This window comes from Amblyraja radiata, chromosome 5 (assembly GCF_010909765.2).
Source record: "Amblyraja radiata isolate CabotCenter1 chromosome 5, sAmbRad1.1.pri, whole genome shotgun sequence".
Lineage (NCBI taxonomy): Eukaryota > Metazoa > Chordata > Chondrichthyes > Rajiformes > Rajidae > Amblyraja > Amblyraja radiata.
The window spans coordinates 92802335-92825671 of NC_045960.1; the positions used below are offsets into that span (position 1 = coordinate 92802335).

General features: G+C 44.3%; 2 protein-coding genes and 2 long non-coding RNA genes across 5 annotated transcripts in view; 2 read left to right on the plus strand and 2 right to left on the minus strand.

Moving 5' to 3' along the window:
• The window catches only part of lyst (lysosomal trafficking regulator), a 212164-nt gene extending 207669 nt beyond the window's left edge, over positions 1–4495 (plus strand). Inside the window, exon 54 of the mRNA XM_033021759.1 lies at positions 3139–4495. Coding sequence (XP_032877650.1) covers positions 3139–3277 — 139 coding nt within the window. The 3' untranslated portion in view covers positions 3278–4495. The remainder of the gene's footprint in view (positions 1–3138) is intronic.
• LOC116973566 lies at positions 1–13407 on the minus strand. Its single transcript, XR_004412078.1, has 3 exons — positions 13156–13407; positions 11697–11699; positions 1–12 (listed from the first exon to the last, which is right to left on the minus strand). It is a non-coding gene; the product is annotated as an uncharacterized LOC116973566 (long non-coding RNA).
• The window catches only part of gng4 (G protein subunit gamma 4), a 23189-nt gene continuing 11604 nt past the window's right edge, over positions 11753–23337 (plus strand). Inside the window, exons 1-2 of one of the 2 annotated variants that reach the window (XM_033021773.1) lie at positions 11753–11871; positions 23030–23137. In XM_033021773.1, the coding sequence (XP_032877664.1) occupies positions 23051–23137 (87 nt within the window). In that variant the 5' untranslated portion in view covers positions 11753–11871; positions 23030–23050. Of the gene's footprint in view, positions 11872–12394; positions 12770–23029; positions 23138–23337 lie in introns of those variants that run through there. The other variant, XM_033021772.1, reaches the window with a different exon arrangement.
• Positions 14355–23337, minus strand: part of LOC116973567 — an 18530-nt gene continuing 9547 nt past the window's right edge. The window contains exon 3 of the long non-coding RNA XR_004412079.1: positions 14355–14383. This is a non-coding gene — a long non-coding RNA (uncharacterized LOC116973567). The remainder of the gene's footprint in view (positions 14384–23337) is intronic.

Consider the following 23337-nt stretch of genomic DNA (forward strand, 5'->3'; position numbering starts at 1 on the left):
GTAACTCTGTGTCTGACAACATCTGTGGAGGGAAATGGACTAGTCGACTTTTCAAGTGAATGCATTCCAAGTGAATTCTTGGAATGTATGCGGGATAGTTTTCTCAACCAACATGTAGAGGAACCAACGAGAGAGCAGGCTATTCTAGACTGGGTATTGAGTAATGAGGAAGGGTTAGTTAGCAGTCTTGTTGTGCGTGGCCCCTTGGGCAAGAGTGACCATAATATGGTTGAGTTCTTCATTAGGATGGAGAGTGACATTGTTAATTCAGAAACAAGGGTCCTGAACTTAAAGAAAGGTAACTTTGAGGGTATGAGACGTGAATTGGCCAAAATAGACTGGCAATTGATTCTTAATGGGTTGACGGTGGATATGCAATGGAAGGCATTTAAAGACTGCATGGATGAACTACAACAATTGTTCATCCTAGTTTGGCAAAAAAATAAATCAGGGATGGTAGTGCATCCGTGGATAACAAGGGAAATCAGGGATAGTATCAAAACAAAAGATGAAGCATACAAATTAGCCAGAAAAAGCAGCCTACCAGAGGACTGGGAGAAATTCAGAGACCAGCAGAGGAGGACAAAAGGCTTAATTAGGAAAGGGAAAATAGATTATGAAAGAAAACTGGCAGGGAACATAAAAACTGACTGCAAAAGCTTTTATAGATATGTGAAGAGAAAAAGATTAGTTAAAACAAATGTAGGTCCCTTGCAGTCAGAAACAGGTGAATTGATCATGGGGTACAAGGACATGGCAGACCAATTGAATAACTACTTTGGTTCTGTCTTCACTGAGGAAGACATAAATAATCTGCCGGAAATAGCAGGGGACCGGGGGTCAAATGAGATGGAGGAACTGAGTGAAATCCAGGTTAGCCGGGAAGTGGTGTTAGGTAAATTGAATGGATTAAAGGCCGATAAATCCCCAGGGCCAGATAGGCTGCATCCCAGAGTACTTAAGGAAGTAGCCCCAGATAATTTTTCAAAACTCTTTAGATTCTGGAGTAGTTCCTGAGGATTGGAGGGTAGCTAATGTAACCCCACTTTTTAAAAAGGGAGGTTGAGAGAAAACGGGGAATTACAGACCAGTTAGTCTAACGTCGATAGTGGGGAAACTGCTAGAATCAGTTATTAAAGATGGGATAGCAGCACATTTGGAAAGTGGTGAAATCATTGGACAAAGTCAGCATGGATTTATGAAAGGTAAATCATGTCTGACGAATCTTATAGAATTTTTCGAGGATGTAACTAGTAGAGTGGATAAGGGAGAACCAGTGGATGTGTTATATCTGGACTTTCAGGAGGCTTTCGACAAGGTCCCACATAAGAGATTAGTATACAAACTTAAAGCACACGTTATTGGGGGTTCAGTATTGATGTGGATAGAGAACTGGCTGGCAGACAGGAAGCAAAGAGTAGGAGTAAACGGGTCCTTTTCACAACGGCAGGCAGTGACTAGTGGGGTACCGCAAGGCTCAGTGCTGGGACCCCAGCTATTTACGATATATATTAATGATTTGGATGAGGGAATTGAATGCAACATCTCCAAGTTTGCGGATGACACGAAGCTGGGGGGCAGTGTTAGCTGTGTGGAGGATGCCAGGAGGCTGCAAGGTGACTTGGATAGGCTGGGTGAGTGGGCAAATGCATGGCAGATGCAGTATAATGTGGATAAATGTGAGGTTATCCACTTTGGTGGCAAAAACAGGAAAGTAGACTATTATCTGAATGGTGGCCGATTAGGAAAAGGGGAGATGCAACGAGACCTGGATGTCATGGTACACCAGTCATTAAAAGTAGGCATGCAGGTGCAGCAGGCAGTGAAGAAGGCGAATGGTATGTTAGCTTTCATAGCAAAAGGATTTGAGTATAGGAGCAGCGAGGTTCTACTGCAGTTGTACAGGGCCTTGGTGAGACCACACCTGGAGTATTGCGTACAGTTTTGGTCTCCTAATCTGAGGAAAGACATTCTTGCCATAGAGGGAGTACAGAGAAGGTTCACCAGACTGATTCCTGGGATGTCAGGACTTTCATATGAAGAAAGACTGGATAGACTCGGTTTGTACTCGCTAGAATTTAGAAGATTGAGGGGGGATCTTATAGAAACTTACAAAATTCTTAAGGGGTTGGACAAGCTAGATGCAGGAAGATTGTTGGGGAAGTCCAGAACAAGGGGTCACAGTTTAAGGATAAGGGGGAAATCTTTTAGGACCGAGATGAGGAAAACATTTTTCGCACAGAGAGTGGTGAATCTCTGGAATTCTCTGCCACAGAATGTAGTTGAGGCCAGTTCATTGGCTATATTTAAGAGGGAGTTAGATGTGGCCCTTGTGGCTAAAGGGATCAGAGGGTATGGAGAGAAGGCAGGTACAGGATACTGAGTTGGATGATCAGCCATGATCATATTGAATGGCGATGCAGGCTCGAAGGGCCGAATGGCCTACTCCTGCACCTATTTTCTATGTTTCTATGAAGACTTAATTTCAGATGAAGGGATGACCCAAAATGTCCACAGTGCATTTCCCTCTGCAGATACTGCCTGACCCGCTGACTTCCTCCAGAGGATTGTTTGTTGCTCGTGCCGTGTGGAGCTTGATTTGAAACCATGATCTTTTATCTTAAGTGAAAGTGTGACCACTGAGCTGTATCTCAAGTCTTCTCAATATTTCAACTGTCAAGTAGGGTTTAAAAAATACCCAAGTCTAACAGTATCTATGCATTTTCCAATTAGGATGTGAAATGAAACAACAATTTGTGCAGTGGTGTCTAGATTTTGCAATAGCTTTCTCCAAGGAAACTCGACTGGTCCACCTTGAGATTTGACTACACAGTTTATCATGAGGATTCTACAGCTGAAGAGCAAATGTGCTAGGCTCCATGAGACTGCAGAGTGAATGTAGAACTATTAAAATTTAATAGAGGGACCTTGTGAAACCAGGCTGTGGCAAAGAACCTGCAGGAGAAAAAAAAAAAATCTGAAAAGGAGTAGAAAAATTGATTTGACATTTGTAGTTATAATTTTAATTGTGCTGCAAGTCAGCAGACAGATAAAGGATGTGAATAAAATCTCTAATTTGCTACCACATTTTGATAAAAGTACCTTTGACTTTCATGGTTTTAATCTTTTCTCATGCAGTCTGACCTTCTCCTGTGATGGCCATCACCTCTACACGGCAAACATCGACGGAACCGTGATAGCGTGGTGTCGCAAAGATCAACAGCGGATGAAGCTCCCCATATTCTTTTCCTTCCTTAGCAGTTATGCGGCTGGATGAAAACTTACCTGCAGATTTGCTTGTACCAGTCACTGTGCAAAGAACGGAGCCCGCGGTGCTCTTGGGGGTGGGGCTGAGAGGAAGATGGGGGAAAAAGAAGAATTCCCTCCCCAGATGTAAATATTCCAAGTGCAAAGAATACCCATAAAAGGATCAGGTGTGTCCGTCCCCCCCCCCCCCCCCCCCCCCCTCATCAGCAGGACAAGATGGAACAGGAAAACAATACTATAGAGCAGATTTCATAATTGTAATCTGCTATCTTCCTGTTCCTTGACTCTGTCACATATGCAGTCCTTCAAAGTAGTCAGTTTGTAGCTGACTAAAACTCAGTAACACCGATTTAAATTTGATGTAAATTATGCAATGTGTCACGTTGTTAGATTTAAAGTGCAATATTTTCTACTTGAGATTCTCCCAACTTTCACATACAATGTGCATGAGACCAAGCAGGTTATTGAGGTACAAGAATAATGAAATAATTTACATGAAATAGCATGGAAATACCTATGTTAAAGCACCTTAAAACAATGTCTGTGCACGCAGCATCTCTCGACATCTGCCTTGAACGTTTACAATTCATCTCTGCAAGTTCTGCCATTTCTCGTGTCTTTCCTCAAAAATAAATTAATCTTTGTAATAATTTGATATGATTCAGATTGTAACTTTTTATACTAAGCATTAAGCAGATCCTAAATTGAGAAAAGGATTTGCTTAACTGGTGCTTGCCAGATTGCATGAAAGGATAAATGTTATGTCTTAAAGTGAGTTGATGTGCAAATAACTAACTATCCAAAAACAAAAATGATGTTGGCGTTATTGAAGACACAATACTGTTGTCAATTAGATTGTTTATGGTTAGGCTGTTCCCCACTCATGTGATAAATATATGACCACTTATTTAACTGGAGGGCACATATTCTAAACCCTGACTGCAACTTCCCGCTGAAAGTTGGTTTATTTTTGTGTTTGTCTTTAATCGTATTTAAAAATAGTGTTAGAAAATGTGCATTTTGCAAGATTTTTGAAGACCTAGTTTGTCAATTGTTTTCCTGATATATAAAAATTGGCAAACGTATCTTATTAATTTAAACATTCACAAACCAGTGTTCCTCGAACTTTGAAAGTGAGCATATGCTGTCTTTTGTACTTATTCCTTATATATCTGTACAAAGTATTTGTGATGAATATTTGAACATTAAATTAATTATAATCTGAGAATTCTACCTTTCTATCAATCTTTAATCTAATTAATATTTTATTAATGTTTGAAATCAACAAAGGTCATGACTTGGAAACACACTTAAAATTATTTGTGCTCTTCTACACGTAGAGTGCCCTCCAAAATGTTTGGGACAAAGACCCATAATTTATTTATTTGCCTCTGTACTCCATAATTTGATATTTGTAACAGAAAAAAAGTCACATGTGGTTAAAATGCACATTGTCAGATTTTATTAAAGGGTATTTTTATACATTTTGGTTTCACCATGTCGTAAATACAGCTGTGTTTATACATAGTCCCCCCCCATTTCAGGGCATCATAATGTCTGGGGGACGTGGCTTCACGGGTGTTTGTAAGTGCTCAGGTGTTTAATTGCCTCCTTAATGCAGGTATAAGAGAACTCTCAGCACCTATTTTTTCCTCCAGTCTTTCCTTCACCTTTGGAAACTTCTATTGCTGTTTATCAACATGAGGACCAAAGTTGTGCCAATGAAAGTCAAAGAAGCCATTATGAGACTGAGAAACAAGAATAAAACTGTTAGAGACATCAGCCAAACCTTAGGCTTACCAAAATCAACTGTTTGGAACATCATTAAGAATAAAGAGAGCACTGGTGAGCTTACTAATTGCAAAGGGACTGGCAGGCCAAGAAAGACCTCCACAGCTGATGACAAGAATTCTCTCTAAGAAAAATCCCCAACCACCTGTCCGACAGATCAGAAACACTCTTCAGCAGTCAGGTGTGGATTTGTTAATGACCGCTGTCCGCAGAAGACTTCATGAACAAAAATATAGAGGCTACACTGCAAGATGCAAACCACTGGTTAGCTGCAAAAATAGGCTGGCCAGGTTACAATTTACCAAGAAGTACTTAAAAGAGCAACAGTTCTGGAAAAAGGTCTTGTGGAAAGATGAGACGAAGATTAATTTATATTGGAGTGATGGCAAGAGCAAAGTATGGAGGAGAGAAGGAACTGCCCAAGATCCAAAGCATACCACCTCATCTGTGAAACACTGGTGAGGGTGTTATGGCCTGGGCATGTATGGCTGCTGAAGGTACTGGCTCACTTATCTTCATTGATGATACAACTGCTGATGGTAGTAGCATAATTAATTCTGAAGTGTATAGACACATCCTATCTGCTCAAGTTCAAACAAATGCCTCAAAACATATTGGCTGGCGGTTCATTCTACAGCAAGACAATTATCCCAAACAAACTGCTAAAGCAACAAAGGAGTTTTTCAATACTAAAAAATGGTAAATTCTTGAGTGGCAAAGTCAATCACCTGATCTAGACTCAATTGAGCATGGCTTTTATATGCTGAAGAGTAAACTGAAGGGGACTAGCCCCCAAAACAAGCATAAGCTAAAGATGGCTGCAATACAGGCCTGGCAGAGCATCACCAGAGAAGACACCCAGCAACTGGTGATGTCCATGAATCGCAGACATCAAGCAGTCATTGCGTGCGAACGATAAGCAACAAAATACTAAACAAGACTACTTTCATTTACATGACATTGCTGTGTCCCAAACATTATGGTGCCCTGAAATGGGGGGAGGGAGAAACGACTATGTATAAACACTGCTGTAATTTCTACATGGTGAAACCAAATGTATAAAAATGGCCTTTATTAAAATCTGACAATGTGCACTTTAACCACATGTGATTTTTTTTCTATTCCAAATCTCAAGTTGTGGAGTACAGAGGCAAATAAATAAATGATGGGTCTTTGTCCAAAACATTATGGAGGGCACTATATGTTGCCTTTTGCTGTGTATTTCCTCCGAATGCCTCAGGCCATACCTTCCACCTCTGTCAGCACTTATTTTATTAACTCCAGGTTCCAGTGTCCAGTGTTGTTATTGGCTTGCATTGGCATCTCCTGCCTTGCTTTTGCTAGTTATAGCCATCCTGGTGCTGTTAAGGTGGAGTCCATCGAGACAGAAGAGTTTTCTACTGCTTAAGGCTAAACCTGGTCAAAGTTCAGCACTCCCCATTGAAATGTGTTGGAGGGATTGTGTGTTCTGAAAAACAACAAACAGTTTTATTATTTAGATTAGTTTTATTTTTTTTTAAATTCATTTGAGAAGTTTCAAAATTATGGGAGGTGTAGATTGTAGGAAATCCTTCTCCATGGCAGGGATGTCTTAAGACCAGAGGGCAGAGTTTTAAGTTAAGGAATATGAAGTTTAGTGGGGATCTGAGGAAGAATATTGTCAGTCAGTGAGTAGTTGCAATCTGGGAGGCACTGCCTGAAAACATGGTTCGATTAGGTTTAAGATAGTTGTGGATACGGACGGAGAGGATTCACTTGTTAAAATGCTCAACTGAGGTAAGGCCAACTTTGAGGGTATGAGGGAAGGTCTCGTTCAAGTTGACTGGAGCAGGTTATTTGAGGGGAAAGGCCAAGTGGGATGTTTATAAAAGTGTACTGAAAAAAGCTCAGGATGTGTTTGTCCCCGTTAGAGTGAAGAACAAAGCAGGCAAACGTAAGGAAGCTTGGCTGACGAGGGGAATTGAGACATTAGTTAAAAACAAGAAGGATGCATGGAACAGGTATAGGCAACTGGGATCAAATGCATCCCTGGAGGAGTTTGGGGAATTAAGGAGTAAACTAAAAATGGAAATCAGAAGGGCAAAAAGGGGCCCAGAGATAGCTCTGGCGGGTAGCAATAAGGACAATCCCAAAAGATTTTATAAATACATAAGGGGGAGAAGGGTAACTAGAGAGAGAGTGGGACCTCTCAGGAGTCAAAGCGGTCACCTCTGTAAGGAGCCACATGAGATGGGCAAGGTACTAAATGTGTATTTCTCCTCTACTTACCAAGGAGAAAGACAGTAGGACGGAGGAAATTGGAGCAGTCACTGGAAGTGGCTTGAGAGCTGTCAGGGTTACCATCGACGAAGTACTGAAGGTACTGTCGTGTTTGAAGGTAGACAAATTTCCAGGGCCTGGTCAGATATATCCGAGGACATTGCGGGAAACTAGAGTCGAAATTGCCGGAGCACTGGTTGAAATTTACGAGTCGTCCTGAAATACAGGAGAGGTGCCGGAAGACTGGAGGGTGGCAAATGTTGTGCCTCTTTTCCAGAAGGGCTCCAGGGAAAATGCTGGGAACTATGGGCCGATGAGCTTAACATCTGCAGTTGGTAAGTTACTGGAGAGTATTCTGAGGGATAGGGTATACAATCATTTGGACAGGCAAGGGCTGATTAGGGATAGTCAGCATGGTTTTGTACGTGGAAGGTCGTGTCTCACAAATCTGATTGAATTTTTTGAGGACGTGACCAAAAAGGTTGATGGGGGCAGAGTTGTATATGTTGTGTACATGGACTTAAGTAAGGCGTTCGACAAGGTTCCGCATGGTAGGCTGCTCTGAAAGGTTGGATCGCATGGGATCCAAGGAGAGATAGCTGAATGGATAGCAAATTGGCTCCAAGGAAGGAAGCAGAGGGTGATGGTGGAAGGTTGCTTCTCGGACTGGAGGCCTGTGACTAGTGGTGTGCCTCAGTGTTTTGTGTTGGGCCCGTTACTGTTTGTCATCTACATCAGTGAGTTGAATGAGAACATACAAGGCAAGATTAGCAAGTTTGTTGATACAAAAAGTTAGTGGCTTTGCAGATAGTGAAGATGGTTGTGAAAGATTACAGCAGTATCTGGATCGATTGGCCAGGTGGGCGGAGCGGAGGAATGGTTGATGGAATTTAATACAGAAAATTATGACTTGTTGCATTTTGGGACGTCGAACAAGGGCAGGACCTACACAATAAATGGTAGGCCTCTGGGTGGTGTTGTAGAGCAGAGGGATCTAGGAGTACAGGTGCATGGTTCCTTGAAGGTCAAGTCGCAGGTAGATAAGGTGGTCAAAAAGGCGTTTGGCACTTTGGCTTTCATCAGTCAGAGTATTGACTATTGAAGTTGGGAGGTCATGTTACAGTTGTATAAGACGTTGGTGAGACTGCATTTAAAATATTGTGTTCAGTTCTGGGCATCATGTTATAGGAAAGATATTGTCAAGCTTGAAAGGGTTCAGAAAAGATTTACAAGGATGTTGCCGGGACTAGAGGGTGTGAGCTATAGGAAGAGGTTGAGTAGGCTGGGTCTCTATTCCATGGAGAGCAGGAGGATGAGGGGTGATCTTATAGAAGTATATAAAATCATGAGGGGAATAGATCAGGTAGATACACAGTCTTTTGCCCAGAGTAGGGGAATCGAGGACCAGAGGACATAGGTTCAAGGTGAAGGGGAAAAGATTTCATAGGAATCTGAGGGGTAACATTTTCACACAAAGGGTGGTGGGTGTATGGAACAAGCTGCCAGAGGAGGTAATTGAGGGTGGGACTATCCAATAGTTTAAGAAACAGACAGGTGCATGGATAGGACAGGGTTGTAGGGATATGGACCAAGCACAGGCAAGTGGGACGAGTGTAGCTGGGACATTGTTGGCAGTGAGTTGGGCCGAGGGGCCTGTTTCCACACTGTATCACTCTATGACTCCTTGGTGGAGACAGGTAATCTGGCAACGTTTAAGAAGCCTCTGGACAATCAATCATCGTGGCATTTGTAGATTGCCGGGAGACCCTGAGGCCCATTGTAAAGATGGCCGGATTCCTCTCCAAGAGTGGATGGTAAACCAGGTGAGTTTGTTTTTAATGACAAATAATTTTGTGGTCATCATTACTGATGTTAACCCAGATTATGAACTGTATGTTGATTTCCACAGTTGCCATGGTAGGGTTTGAAATGATCGCTAGATTGTGTCTTAGACAGAGTTCCTAGCTCAATAATTTAACTACATAGTCATACTTCTAAAAATCTGCATGTGCCCTTGGCTCGTTGGGATTATTTCTTGGATGCCATGTATTGAAGAAAGTACCATTAAGTACTGCACCATTTTACCAGCCTATTATCTGCACCATAGTATTCGCAATCAAGCTGCCAATAATTCCATATTATACTGGACATTTTAATGGGGAAAAACTTTTTTTTGCCATACAGGAGAATCTTGAAATATAAAGGTTTGAGCCCTGAGCTGAGGAGCAGAGATAGAGGGAGTGTGGGAATCGGGGAAATTTGGAAGTTGCGGAGGGATAAGGATTAATGTGAGGCATGAGGGTGTGGGACAAATGGCGAGGGTGAGGTGGTAGGAATAGGGGTTAATGGAGGGGAAGGTGGACAGAATGATTAGGATGTGTTAGGAAGATCAGAGGGTGGTGGGCTTGGGAGGTAGAGGAAAGAGGTGGAATTGTGGATGGGAAGTAGAGGATGGGGTATTGTGAGGATGAGTAAGTGGGACAAAGCAAAGAATGGTTGTTAATTGGGGTGTGGTGGGTTGGATGGGAGTATGGGTCTGGGATGAGGATTGGGCTGAGGGATGAGAATGGGTGAGTGAGCTGGGTCAGTGTAATGTGAGGGGGAGGATGAGGGCTGTGGGACGAGGGACAAAAGAGATGTGTTGTAGTACTGCCTGGGTGGGATGTGAAACAAAATTAAAATGTGACTTTCCAGCTCGATCATGTTCCAAACTTGTCTCACTCCTACTGTTTTCATCTCTGGCCTTTGTTCCAACCATCTGTCTGTCAAAAAATTCCCCCTTATCTGTGTCGACCCCCCTCTCAGCCTGAATAAGGGTGTTGACCCAAAATGTCACCTTCCATGTTCCCCAGAGATGTTGTCTGACCCGTGAGTTACTCCAGCACTTTCTCCTTTTGCGTATGAACCAGTGCCTGATTTCCTTTCTGGATGACAACATTCTTAAGGGGTTGGACAGGCTAGATGCAGGAAGATTGTTCCCGATGTTGGGGAAGTCCAGGATAAGGGGGTCACAGTTTAAGGATAAAGGGGAAATCCTTTGGGACCCAGATGAGAAAAGCATTTTTCACACAGAGTGGTGAATCTCTGGAATTCTCTGCAACAGAAGGTAGTTGAGGCCAGTTCATTGGCTATATTTAAGAAGGAGTTAGATGTGGCCCTTGTGGCTAAAGGGATCAGGGGGTATGGAGAGAAGGCAGGTACAGGATACTGAGTTGGATGATCAGCCATGATCATATTGAATGGCGGTGCAGGCTCGAAGGGCCGAATGGCCTACTCCTGCACCTATTTTTCTATGTTTGTATGACCGTGGACAGTCTTGCCTGATTTAGTGACTTGGATAGGCTGGGTGAGTGGGCAAATGTTTGGCAGATGCAGTATAATGTGGATAAATGTGAGGTTATCCATTTTGGTGGCAAAAACAGGAAAGCAGACTATTATCTAAATGGTGGCTGACTAGGAAAAGGGGAGATGCAGCGAGACCTGGGTGTCATGGTACACCAGTCATTGAAAGTGGGCATGCAGGTGCAGCAGGCAGTGAAGAAAGCGAATGGTATGTTAGCTTTCATAGCAAAAGGATTTGAGTATAGGAGCAGGGAGGTTCTACTGCAGTTGTACAGGGTCTTGGTGAGACCACACCTGGAGTATTGCGTACAGTTTTGGTCTCCAAATCTGAGGAAGGACATTATTGCCATAGAGGGAGTGCAGAGAAGGTTCACCAGACTGATTCCTGGGATGTCAGGACTGTCTTATGAAGAAAGACTGGATAGACTTGGTTTATACTCTCTAGAATTTGAGATTGAGAGGGGATCTCATAGAAACGTACAAAATTCTTAAGGGGTTAGACAGGCTAGATGCAGGAAGATTGCTCCCGATGTTGGGGAAGTCCAGGACAAGGGGTCACAGCTTAAGGATAAGGGGGAAATCCTTTAAAACCGAGATGAGAAGAACTTTTTTCACACAGAGAGTGGTGAATCTCTGGAACTCCCTGCCACAGAGGGTAGTCGAGGCCAGTTCATTGGCTATATTTAAGAGGGAGTTAGATGTGGCCCTTGTGGCTAAGGGGATCAGAGGGTATGGAGAGAAGGCAGGTACGGGATACTGAGTTGGATGATCAGCCATGATCATATTGAATGGCGGTGCAGGCTCGAAGGGCCGAATGGCCTACTCCTGCACCTAATTTCTATGTTTCTATGATCAGGAAACCTAGAAATATATATATATTTTTTAAGTGCCACAACCACTCAGCAGGTTAGGAAGGATCTGTCTATAGAAAATGAATCAAAATTAATATTTCAGGTCAGAGTCCCCGTTCTTTTCTAGGAAACGCAGACCTTGCCGCCCTCGCAATAATTAGTTATGCCGCTGCCCTCCCGGGTGACTTGCTCCTGGCAGTCAGAACCGACTCGGCTGCAGTGACTGGGGCAATTACAGCTAGTGGAATGCCTTTGCAAACCTAACTGCGTGTTATGCTATGTGCAAGTCTGATGTAACCTGGGAGTTCTCAGCCGTGGATGTAACTCTGCGCTGGATTTTAACTTATAAAGCACATTCTTGGTATGAATTAATCTAGTATCAAAATGGTGGTGTGGCAAGTGAATGTGACTGAAAACACGATGTAGTGTGTCTGGGAGCTGGAATGAGGGCGGATGTCTTGCAGAAAATGTTGGAGCCAGCAACCCCTGAAAGATTCATGGGCCACTCCTGCCCTGGGTGGTGGTATAAATCGTGGGACGGTTTATTTATTGTGGTTTCCAATACAAAGCTCAATGGATTGTGAAAGGCGGGATTCAGTTTGGCGAACGAGTTTTTGCTGTACCTTAAAGGCGCGAGTTGGTTTTGCGGGCGATCTCAAGCGTGAATCCACCCCCCACCAAAAAAAGAGGATCTAGGCTTAAAAAGATCCATTACTTTGAGTTAAATCAAAAAGGGAAGTGGGCGAAAGCTGTGTCTGGACAGGGAACATTATGCAAAGCCTGGTAGAGATTGCAATACATCAAACCCTCCACCCCGTAGACAGGGGGCTCCGCTTGTGCAAAATAAACCTCGCCCACCCGTCACGTAAAATAGTGCGGAGGGGACGGGAATCGGCTGCAAGACCTGGAGTCGGCGCTTGGTGCTGCCCGTCTCCTCTCCTCTCCGCTCCCCTCCCCGACACGGTTGGCACATTCTCTGAAGAGGAGCTTCCCTCCCCCGCCCCCTCCTACTCCCCTCTTCCACTTGCAAGGATCTGGGCGTTGGACGCAGGCTGACCGGGAAAGCTCTGGGAATACCCCCGGCAAGAGAGGAGAGGGATCGCGGGCCCTGGCCATCCCGCCAGCATGTTGATGTAGCCTGGGCTCCGCGACCATGCCGGGCGGGGTCTGAGCTGCTCCCACGGTGCGAGAGAGCGGAGCGGAGCGGATTTGGGAGCCGGCGGCGTGAGTGAGGGAAGCAGAACCGACCGAGGAGCGGGGTAAGGAACGTCTGCCTCTGTCCGCTGTGGGTTGAAGGCAGAGACAGTGGACAAGGATCCCCCTCACATCACCCTGTGTGTGGGGGAAAGGGGCAAGAGATCGCCCACACTCAAGGCTGATGGCAGGGTAATCCCTCCCCCCCCCCTTTAGTGGACATGTTATGGTCGCTTCGCCAGCTTCCAGCTGCAGTCAAACCCCTTAGACTCTTGTATTGGCCACTGTATTGTTGCCCTCTGCATGGGAGCGGAGTGGGTGAGGAGGGGAAGAAGGAGGGAAGAGAGAGAAGGGAAGGGAGGGGAAATAAAGAGAAGAAAGGGAGAGAGGGGGGAAATGGACGGGAAATAGAGAGAAGAAAGGTGAGCGGAAAAGAGAAAGGAAGGGGTACAGAGAGAGTAGCGGGATGGAGAAAGGAAGGGGCGCATGGGGGAAGGAAGGACTGCGGGAAAGGGGGAGAATGAGGGGGTAATCGCTGCACAGTTTGGTTTGATGTCAAATATGTCCAGCCCTCTGGCCCATCTCGTAGCCATCATTCCCCTCCACCTGGGAAAGGTGTGGATGAGGGGTCTGTGGAGAGGGTAGACACAGTACTCGCTTTAGACTGGTGAGGAGAGGAAATGTGTTCCTGCTTCGTGGGGCAGAGTCCAGCCGCAACTCGTCTCCTCCCCACGCTCCTCGCTTGTAAGTTTGTTGCATTTTCCGCCAGTGGCCCCACCCCAAAATGTTTTATTACCAACAATGATTTTACCCCTTATTTTAATTCACCTTTCCTGGTCTTCCGCTGTTGGGTTTTGCTCGCCGTGGTCTCTCTCTCTCTCTCTCTCTCTATCTCATCTCCCGCCCACACACAAAGCCCACGTTGCTACAGCCCCTGCTGCCTCCGCTCCTCCCCGTGCTTTACTGAATTTCACCACTGACTGCAAACACACAAAAAACATCTTATGTGGACCAAGGTGGGAGGGAGGGCGAGGCTGAAGATGAGGCGAGAATTCCCGCGGCGATGGGCGCGCCCCAGAGCTTTGGCTGGTCTGGAAGAAACTCCAGTAGTATCAATGTCCGGGTGCCGACCTGCAAGTCGATGCGATTCCTTGAAAAGCTATTATAGATCCAAACTTCTTATTTGATCTGTGAAATCAAACGCCCTCCGTCTTCTGGAAGTAGTATTAAATGGATTCCACCCTGTGAAGCATCTTCCACCAGTGGGGATGGAGATTTACTATTTAACTTTTTGATACATCTGTGAAATGTTGTAGTATAGTCCCAGTTTCTGTCATCTCAAAACCATTTTATTGATAAGAATCTTTTGTAATTCATTTTTTCCCGGGACGTGGGTGTGGCTGGTAAAGCCACCATTTAGAAACATAGAAACATAGAAAATAGGTGCAGGAGTAGGCCATTCTGCCCTTCGAGCCTGCACCGCCATTTGATATGATCATGGCTGATCATCCAACTAAGTATCCCATCCCTGCCTTCTCTCCATACCCCCTGATCCCTTTAACCACAAGAGCCACATCTAACTCCCTCTTAAATATAGCCAATGAACTGGCCTCAACTACCTTCTGTGGCAGAGAATTCCACAGATTCACCACTCTCTGTGTAAAAAATGATTTCCTCATCTCGGTCCTAAAAGTCTTCCCTTATCCTTAAACTGTGACCCATGGACTTCCCCAACATCGGGGATAATCTTCCTGCATCTAGCCTGTCCAACCCCTTAAGAATTTTGTAATTTAAGAATTTATTGCACATTTTACAGGAAAGTAATGAAAGGAAACATGAACCATTTGATGAGATATACAATAATACTTTATTGGCCAAGTATGTTTTGCAACATATGAGGAATTTGATTTGCCAAGTCAGTCGTACAAATAAAAAGCAACAGAACACACAAAATACATTTTAACATAAACATCCACCACAGTGACTCCTCCACATTCCTCACTGTGATGGAATATCAATAGCCTAGCCAGAGTTAGGTTTTAAGTATTATAAATGGAGGAGAGAAGGGTAGAAAAGTGTCATGAGGATATACCACTGACTCAGTACGAAGGTATAGTGACCAAAGATAAAGTGATGGAAACTGAGGGCCTGCAAGAACACAGACAGAATTGGTGGACAGAATTGGGTGTGAGTTAAGATTTGGGAAGCTGGTTTAGATGGGTGCAGGCTTACAGATAGTGGCAGATCAGGACAGGACAGATCTTAATCATCTTGGCCAGAAGTACTTATAGGCATGAACGATGAATCATAAGAGATGGACTGAGGTGGACCAGGATGAGCCGAGTTTACGTGCAAAAGTCTGTGATATTGATGGTAGAGAGCATGCGGCACAGAAATCTCAGCTTGAGGAAAAATTGGGTGCCATAATAGAGTGGAGTTCAGTCTAAAATGGTAGCCAGTAAGAGAGTGGAATCAGGGCTTATGGCTTGAAGATGGCTTTTAGTTCTGGCCTTTTAACATGGGTATATTATCTCTTGTGCCTGGAATTTATTATCCTTGCTCATAAAACTTGGGACCCTGTGCTGACTCCATTCAACCCCTCCATTCACACCCCTCCCTTCCCATCCCATTTTTGTGCTGTATATCACACATCCAAACCTATTTTAGATGTCTTCAGATAGATATCCTCCGACCCGTTGAAAGATAAATTATGTTGGATGTGTGTTTTTAGAGAGATTTTTGAACAGTATGAATAAAAGAGAAACAGTGGACATATTTTGTATTTCTAGAAGGTAATCAGTAAGGTAAAACTCAAAGGCATTCTGCACCCATTAACCACTGGGGTTTATATAAATGGTCACAGGATTGATAGACTTTAATAAGTCGAGAGCTGGGATAAACATTTTCAGGTTACAAACATTGGGATGCGACAAGGATCAGTGTTGGGACTTGACCATTTTGAATCGACAGTAATGACCTAGTTGAAGGGTCCAAAAAGTATTGAAGCCGTATTTGTCAATGAAATGGAGAAGGGTGAGAAAGTGTATTGTGTCAAAGTCATAAAGAGTCAGCAGAGGGATGCAGCTAGATTAAGCTTATTGAAACATATAAGATTATTAAGGGTTTGGACACGCTAGAGGCAGGAAACATGTTCCCAATGTTGGGGGAGTCCAGAACCAGGGGCCACAGTTTAAGAATAAGGGGTAAGCCATTTAGAACGGAAATGGGGAAATACTTTTTCACACAGTGAGTCTGTGGAATTCTCTGCCGGTGGTGGAGGCGGGTTCTCTGGATACTTTCAAGAGAGAGCTAGATAGGGTTCTTAAAGATAGCGGAGTCATGGGATATAGGGAGAAGGCAGGAGCGGGGTACTGATTGGGGATGATCACATTGAATAGCAGTGCTGGCTCGAAGGGCCGAATGGCCTACTCCTGCACCTATTGTAAGTGGGTGTCAGGAGTTATGGGGAGAAGACGGGAGAATGGGGTTAAGAAGGGAAGATAGATCAGCCATGATTGAATGGCGGAGTAGACTTGATGGGCTGAATGGCCTAATTCTGCTCCTATCACATATGAATGTATGGAAATTTGGCAGATGGAGTGTAACATCCACTTTAGTAAGAAGAATAGAAAGGCATGACATTATTTAAATGGTGGAACTACAGAAGTTTGTGGTAGAGTGAGATCTGGCTTCTTTTTTGTAGCACATCAGGTGAGCATTCAGGTGAAGCATGTTGGTCTTTATTGCAAAGGGAATGAAGTAGGTGGGTCTTGCTATAACTGTACTGTGCATTGGTGTGACTAGGATTTTGATCTCATTATTTTGATTTTGGTCTACGGGCAGAGGCGATTAGTTAAACTAATTAGATTAGTGGGATTGTTCTTTGTTCTATGTACTGAAGGAAGAATGCACTTGAATTTCAGAAAAGGTAGTTCAGAAAAGGTCCAATACATTGATTCCAGATGATGGGATTGACATGAGGAAAGGTTGAGCAGGTTGGACTTGTACTCAGGAGTTTAGAATGAAGAGATGATCTAATGAAGCCTGTTGGATTCTAAAGGGGAGGTGGATGCCATTTCCCTTCATAGTTGAATATAGAACAAGGGGGCATAGTTTCAGGATGAGGAGTCTGCCCCTTTATGATGGAGATGAGGCAGAGTTTCTTCTTGAAGAAGAATCAATTATTTAGAATTCTCTGCCCCAGAAAGCTGTGGAGATGGAGCCATTGAATGTACTCTAGGCTGGAATTAAGGATGGTTGGGGACAAGCAAGTATGTGGAGTTTTGGCCATGATTCCACCTTTCTGGATAGTGCAGCAGACTGGAAAGACTTTGTGGCCTATTTCTGCTCTGTGGTTTACCCTCTTCCCAAAGACCTAAAGTGTTTGTATCCAATTAAGTACTACTAAAGTATGGTCGGCTTTGTAATGCAGAAAGCAGAGCTGCCAATTTGTGTGGCAATGACAATTTAACGTGGTAATGATCAAATATTTGAGTGTTGTTATTTGAAGTCGTTTAAATTCAGGGCAGTTGGGAGAACTCTCCCCCCCTCCAATAATTAGTTTTATTGTGGTCATGGGATGGTCCCCCTGACCAGGTAGAGAGGGCCCCAGTTCAACGTCGCACCCTGGAGCTGGCATCCTTGTTAGTGTATAATTCCCTCAACACTGCAGTGAAATGCCAGCCGAGGTTATATGATCAAGTCTCCAGTATGGTTCTTCAACACGAGCCATTAATTCAGTTTTTTCCCACTGATAAAATGCATGGTTCAGTTCTTCTCAGCATTTTTGCATGCCAGCCTGTTCATTGTTTAGCGATGTTTTGTCTTTATGAATATATAACGCTCCAGTCTTTATATAATACGCAGAAAAGGTCACCAGCCAGGCTGGAGGAGTCAATAAATGATGCGTAAGCTCCGGATCCAAGGAGGTTCTTAATTTCTGCTCCCGGTTGCTGTCTCTCCCCCTTTGAAGAATCATTTAGGAGCACATCACTGTGAAGAGTGGAGCAACAGTCAATCTGCTGGAGGAACTCAGTGGATCAAGCAGCATCTGTGAGGGAGGGGGGAAGGAATTGCCAACCCTGCATCAGGACTGCGAGTGGAAAGGGAAGATGAACGGTATCAACAGGAGAGGGGTAGTGGTAAGATTGGGGTTAGTGGGCGATTGGAGAACCAAGGAGGGCTGAAGGATGTTCACAGATCATTGAGGGAGGGAGAGGACTGCTTGGCCCGCTGAGATCCAACCGTAGTTTGTTCGTTGCTTGCGATTCCTTTGTGTCTCGACGGAGAGAGTGGTTATTTTGGAGGACTTGTACCATGGATGTGCTGAGACATGAGACATGGATGTCCGAAAGGGGGTGAATGTGCATGAACGAGAAAGGTGGTATATTGATGGGGTGAAATGTAGGGTAAGAGGAGGCTTGTGAGAGAGCAGGAGGACTTAATGATTTGTTTCTGTGCTAACTATTCGGTATTTTCCATATAATATAACTTAGAATTTCCAGGCATGCCATAGAACTAACAGGTATAACAGAAGCTGAATAAGGAGGTAGAAGGAACGGAAGATGCTGGTTTACAAATGAAAGCTGAATAACTTGTCTTTATATTTTGGCTTAAGTCTCCTGTTTGTGTGGAGGGAGGGTGAGCGGGTCCCCATAGCTGAGAGCTGTGAGAAACTGCTCAAAATATAATTGTAGCTAATTTCCCACCATGTCAACGGAAACCTTTAGGGTGCCGGCTCCTGATGCACTGATGAAGGGTTATTTCTTTTAAAAAATCGAAGCGAGTCACGGACTCCAGCAGTGGTACACGCCAGCAAGTGATTCTCTCCCTCGCTCACTTCTCCTCCCTGTGGTGCTAATTGCCTCTCACCACTGAAACAGGATTGAATGCAGATGTTTCCTTTGAACATCTCTGCTGCATGTTTGAGCTGACAGTAATTATCACATCCTCAGCCTCTGCCTCCCGCAGGGTGCTGAGGGGGTTGAATGTCTCTGGTGGGACATTCGCACACGGCACATCCTGTCTCATCTGTCTGCCTGTCTCCTCGATGCACATCTGCGGCAGGTGTACTGTTGGGGACGAGGTTTCAGACCACTTCCTTGTCAATGTGTCATTTATCGTGTGAGAACACCCCGATTAACAGTCTAATGCTTCAGTGAACCAAGATGCTGGATTGACATTTAGTTAGCACAGAAATACAATGCTAGACCCAGTATTAATCTTTATATTGTCCACACAAGGCTCCTCCACCCTTCCTCATCTCTCACCACCATTTATGGTGTGTTTTGAGTTGGAAACTGTATGAAGTAGGAAACACGAAGATGCCATTCTATCCCTAGGACTCCTTCAACCAGATCTTGGCCAATCATCCACCTCAAAGACATTTTTTCCTGCCCTATCCCTGAATGCCCTAATATCCGGAAATTTTGAATATAATCAAGGGCTGCGCCTCCAGGGTAAAGAATTTTAAAGTTTTGCGCTCCTTTAAGTGGTGCTTCTTTTCCTTGCAGCCCCGAATGGCCTTGGTTCTAGATATATTTCACCAGGGGAAACATCCTCCTCACAGTTGCCCTGTCAAGCACCCTAAAATGTTATGTATTTTTTTATTGATGTTGCCTCTTTGGAGAATAATGGTCTCTTTCCTAAATATTCCCAGTGGTGAAAGCATTCCATGTCCTCTCATTCTCATCTCTTATGACAGGCCCAGTATCCAAACAATCAAGCTGATGCACCCTTTTATAGCAAGTATATCTTTTAATCAGACCAAAACAATGTGCCCAGAACTGCAGGTGTGGCCGCTCCTGTATGTATAATTGGTGTCAACCAGTTTTACTCACATCCTCCAGGATAATTTGCCATGCTATTGGCTTATTCCATTTGCGTGCCAGGTGACTTGTAATCATCAGGACTTGTCACTCTCTCACCATTTAAAAAATAATAACACAGCGTTTCTGTTTATGGATAACCGTACAGTTTTTCATGTCATATTTCACCTTCCAAATTGTTGTGCACTCACTAAGCTTGCTTATATCCCCTTGATTTTATATCCACAGCTGTATTCATGTTCCAACTTAGCCTTGGTCCCCCTCAACCAACTTAGTTTAGTTTAGAGATGCATAGAATCTGGCCCTATAGCCCACCGAGTGCACACTGACCATCGATTATCTGTTTGTACTTGATCTCTGTTATCCCACTTCCTCCTGCAAACCATACGCATTAGGGGAAATTGTATCCAATGAACCTGCGAATCTGCACGTCTTTGGGATGTGGGCAAAAACCCACCCATGCAGTCACAGGGAGAACATACAAATTCCACACTGACAGCACCGGAGAACAGGATCCAGCCCAGTACTGAGGCAGCTACACCATTTTGAAGAAGATAAACTATGCTTATGAGGCTGCAGGGGAGGGGGGGGGGGGATAGAAACATAGAAAATAGGTGCAGGAGTAGGCCATTCGGCCCTTCGAGCCTGCACCGCCATTCAATATGATCATGCCTGATCATCCAACTCAGTATCCTGTACCTGCTTTCTCTCCATACCCCCTGATCCCTTTAGCCACAAGGGCCACATCCAACTCCCTCTTAAATATAGCCAATGAACTGGCCTCAACTACCTTCTGTGGCAGAGAATTCCAGAGATTCACCACTCTGTGTGAAAAATGTTTTTCTCATCTCGGTCCTAAAAGTTTTCCCCTTTATCCTTAAACTGTGACCCCTTGTTCTGGACTTCCCCAACATCGGGAACAACCTTCCTGCATCTAGCCTGTCCAACCCCTTAAGAATTATGTAAGTCTTGGATTTTGGATGCCTCTCATGGGATAAAACCGGGGTGACCATGGGGATGAGCTTAAACGATGGTACCTGGGCAGCAGGTGAGTGGGAGCAGTTGGAGAGCGAGAACATAGACAAAATAATTTATAGATGCAAGAGACTGCAAATAATGGAATCTGGATCATAAAATAAACTCCTGGAGGACCTCAGCAGGTCAAGCAACCCCAGTGGAGAAAAGAATTGTCAACAATTTAGGTCGACACTCTGCATCGGGACTGAGTGGTTGGTATGAGACTGGGCATGCTGGATGGGAAGGTTGTAAAATGCAGAGCAGGTGAACAAGCCTGGCTGGTCAGGCTGGGCATGTCCTCCACTCCCAGAGAGAATGAAAACAGGCTGAGCTTGCCATCTGGTCTTCCTGCTCTGCCATTTACAACTTCCTCATTCTGTCTACGTTCTTACCCTTCAACTGCTGACCTGATCAGACGACCTGTTTGCAGCTTATCCCCACGGTCACCCCAGTTTATCACCCTCCCTGCACATTAACTAGCTTCTATCTCCTTCCTAATCTCAGACATGAAACAATAGCTTGGTTTCTCTTGCTCCCAATGCAGCCTGCGTATTTGCAGCATATTCTGCTTTCATTTTAGAATGCAAGTGGAAAGCTTTGTTAATGTATACCGCCCTAGACAGAAAATATTTATTGCTTGCTGGAACTTCTGTGGTTGCAGATGTAGGTGGAAAAAACAATGTGTGTAAATCAAACCTCATGTCAGGCTGCATCTGCAGAAAGCAGAACAGTTAATGTTGCAAGGACAGATCCCTTGTAAAGACATGCTTTGAAATGTCTTGTACCTCCACTCTCCACAGGTGCTGTTTGACCTGCTGAGTGCTTCCAGCATTTTTTGTTTCTGTTTCAGATTCTCAGCATCTTTAAGTCTTTTTTAAATCTCTATCTTGAGGTTTAGGTTGATTCACTGGGTGGGGAACATTACCACTGTAAAACTCTACTTCCCAGAGAGCATCAGGTAAAGGACCAATGAAGATGTTTCACATATATATATATCATCATATTTTGTCTCTTCCCTTGGGGAATAGTGCAAAGTAAAAGATGGATTTATAGGCAATTGAAAGGTCTGGCAGGCAGTGATAAACCTCCTGCTATTGGCTCCAACAACCTTCACTGGGTGGCGCAGCCGGTAGAGCTGCTGCCAGAGACCCTGGTTCCATCCCGACCTCGGGTGCTGTTTGTGTGGAGTTTGTATGTTCTCTCTCTGAGCGTGTATGTTCTTCAGGGTGCTCTAGTTTCCTCCCACATCCCAAAGCCGTGCGGGGTTGTTTGTTAACCAGAGTGGTGAATCTGTGGAATTCTCTGCCACAGAAGGTAGTTGAGGCCAGTTCATTGGCTATATTTAAGAGGGAGTTAGATGTGGCTAAAGGCTAATGGAGAGAAGGCAGGTACAGGATACTGAGTTGGATGATCAGCCATGATCATATTGAATGGCGGTGTAGGCTCGAAGGGCCGAATGGCCTACTCCTGCACCTATTGTCTATGTTTCTATGTTAAGTGGCATCTGTAAAAAATGCCCCTAGTGGAATGGATGTGTAAGTGAGATAACATAGAACAGGTGATCGATGGTCGAAGGTTTTCAGGCTATACCTCGAAACTAAACTTTTTGAAAGAACAGATAACCCTACACAACAAGTAGCTTTTATGGGCATGGGAGCAAAAGATAGAGGTATAGCCATCAATTCTTCATGCCTGAGGTTCTTACTGAAGCACCAGTTGCCAGCACTGCACCCTACACCCTCTGATCAGAGGGGATTATACCTGTCATAATTAGCTTGCTCATTGTTCTGTTCGTTTGTTGCGGAGGGTCCCATTTGGCATCACCTGTGCCTCTGCAGATAGCGCTGTCTCTCTGAAAATCTGGTGTGTTTAGCATGTAGCTGGTTTCATGTCACTATGAAGAACACCGCCCACCTCCTGGTGAATAACCAACAAACACACCCCTCCCCTTTTTCCTCTGCTCTTCCCTGTGTCCCATCTAGATGTGCACCCATCTCTCCCACAGTCGCTCATTCCTTTCCCCATTCTCCCCCACACACCCTCCATCTCCTTCCAACCACAACCCATCACCTGGCTTCATGTTTCAAGCTCTACAATCCTTCTAACCTGCTGGGTGTGGGAAATAGTGGTCTGTATCATTCCCAAATTTAACGTAGTGGCTGTTGATACCAAAGCTCCTGGCTCTGGAATTCTTGCCCTAAAAACCTTCTCAATGTTCAACCCTTTCCTTTCTGTTAAGATGCTGCTTAAAATCTATCTTCTTGATCAAGTCCAATGGAATCCAAACTTTCCAATGAACAGGTTCATAGCAACAGCCACCACCACAATCGGAAGGCGATTAATATTCGGCAGTTTTAAAAAACCCAATTTTTAAAAATGTATCAGTGATGGCTTTCCTGTGTACGTTTTTGCAGAATGATGTTTAGTTATTGTCAGCTTAATATGTTACACCCACAAACTTCAGGATATTTGATTTTCAAGGTTTGCAGGGTGACAGGGAAGATGTCGAGCAACAGTACAGCCAGTATATCTCAAGCCAGGAAAGCAGTGGAGCAGCTGAAGATGGAAGCTTGTATGGACAGAATGAAGGTAAGTGTCTATTTCTGAAGCAAATGTAGAAGTATATAATACTCTTGAGACAGTCAGTGGGTAAAACAGCGGATAGTCATTCTGTTGATTGACTGGGAATGGAGATATGAGAGAATCAGCATTAAACTGTTCAAACCCCATCATGTCCTGAGAATATGCTTGCGTTTGAGAATGCTTGGACCCAAGTATGGTCTCTTGGA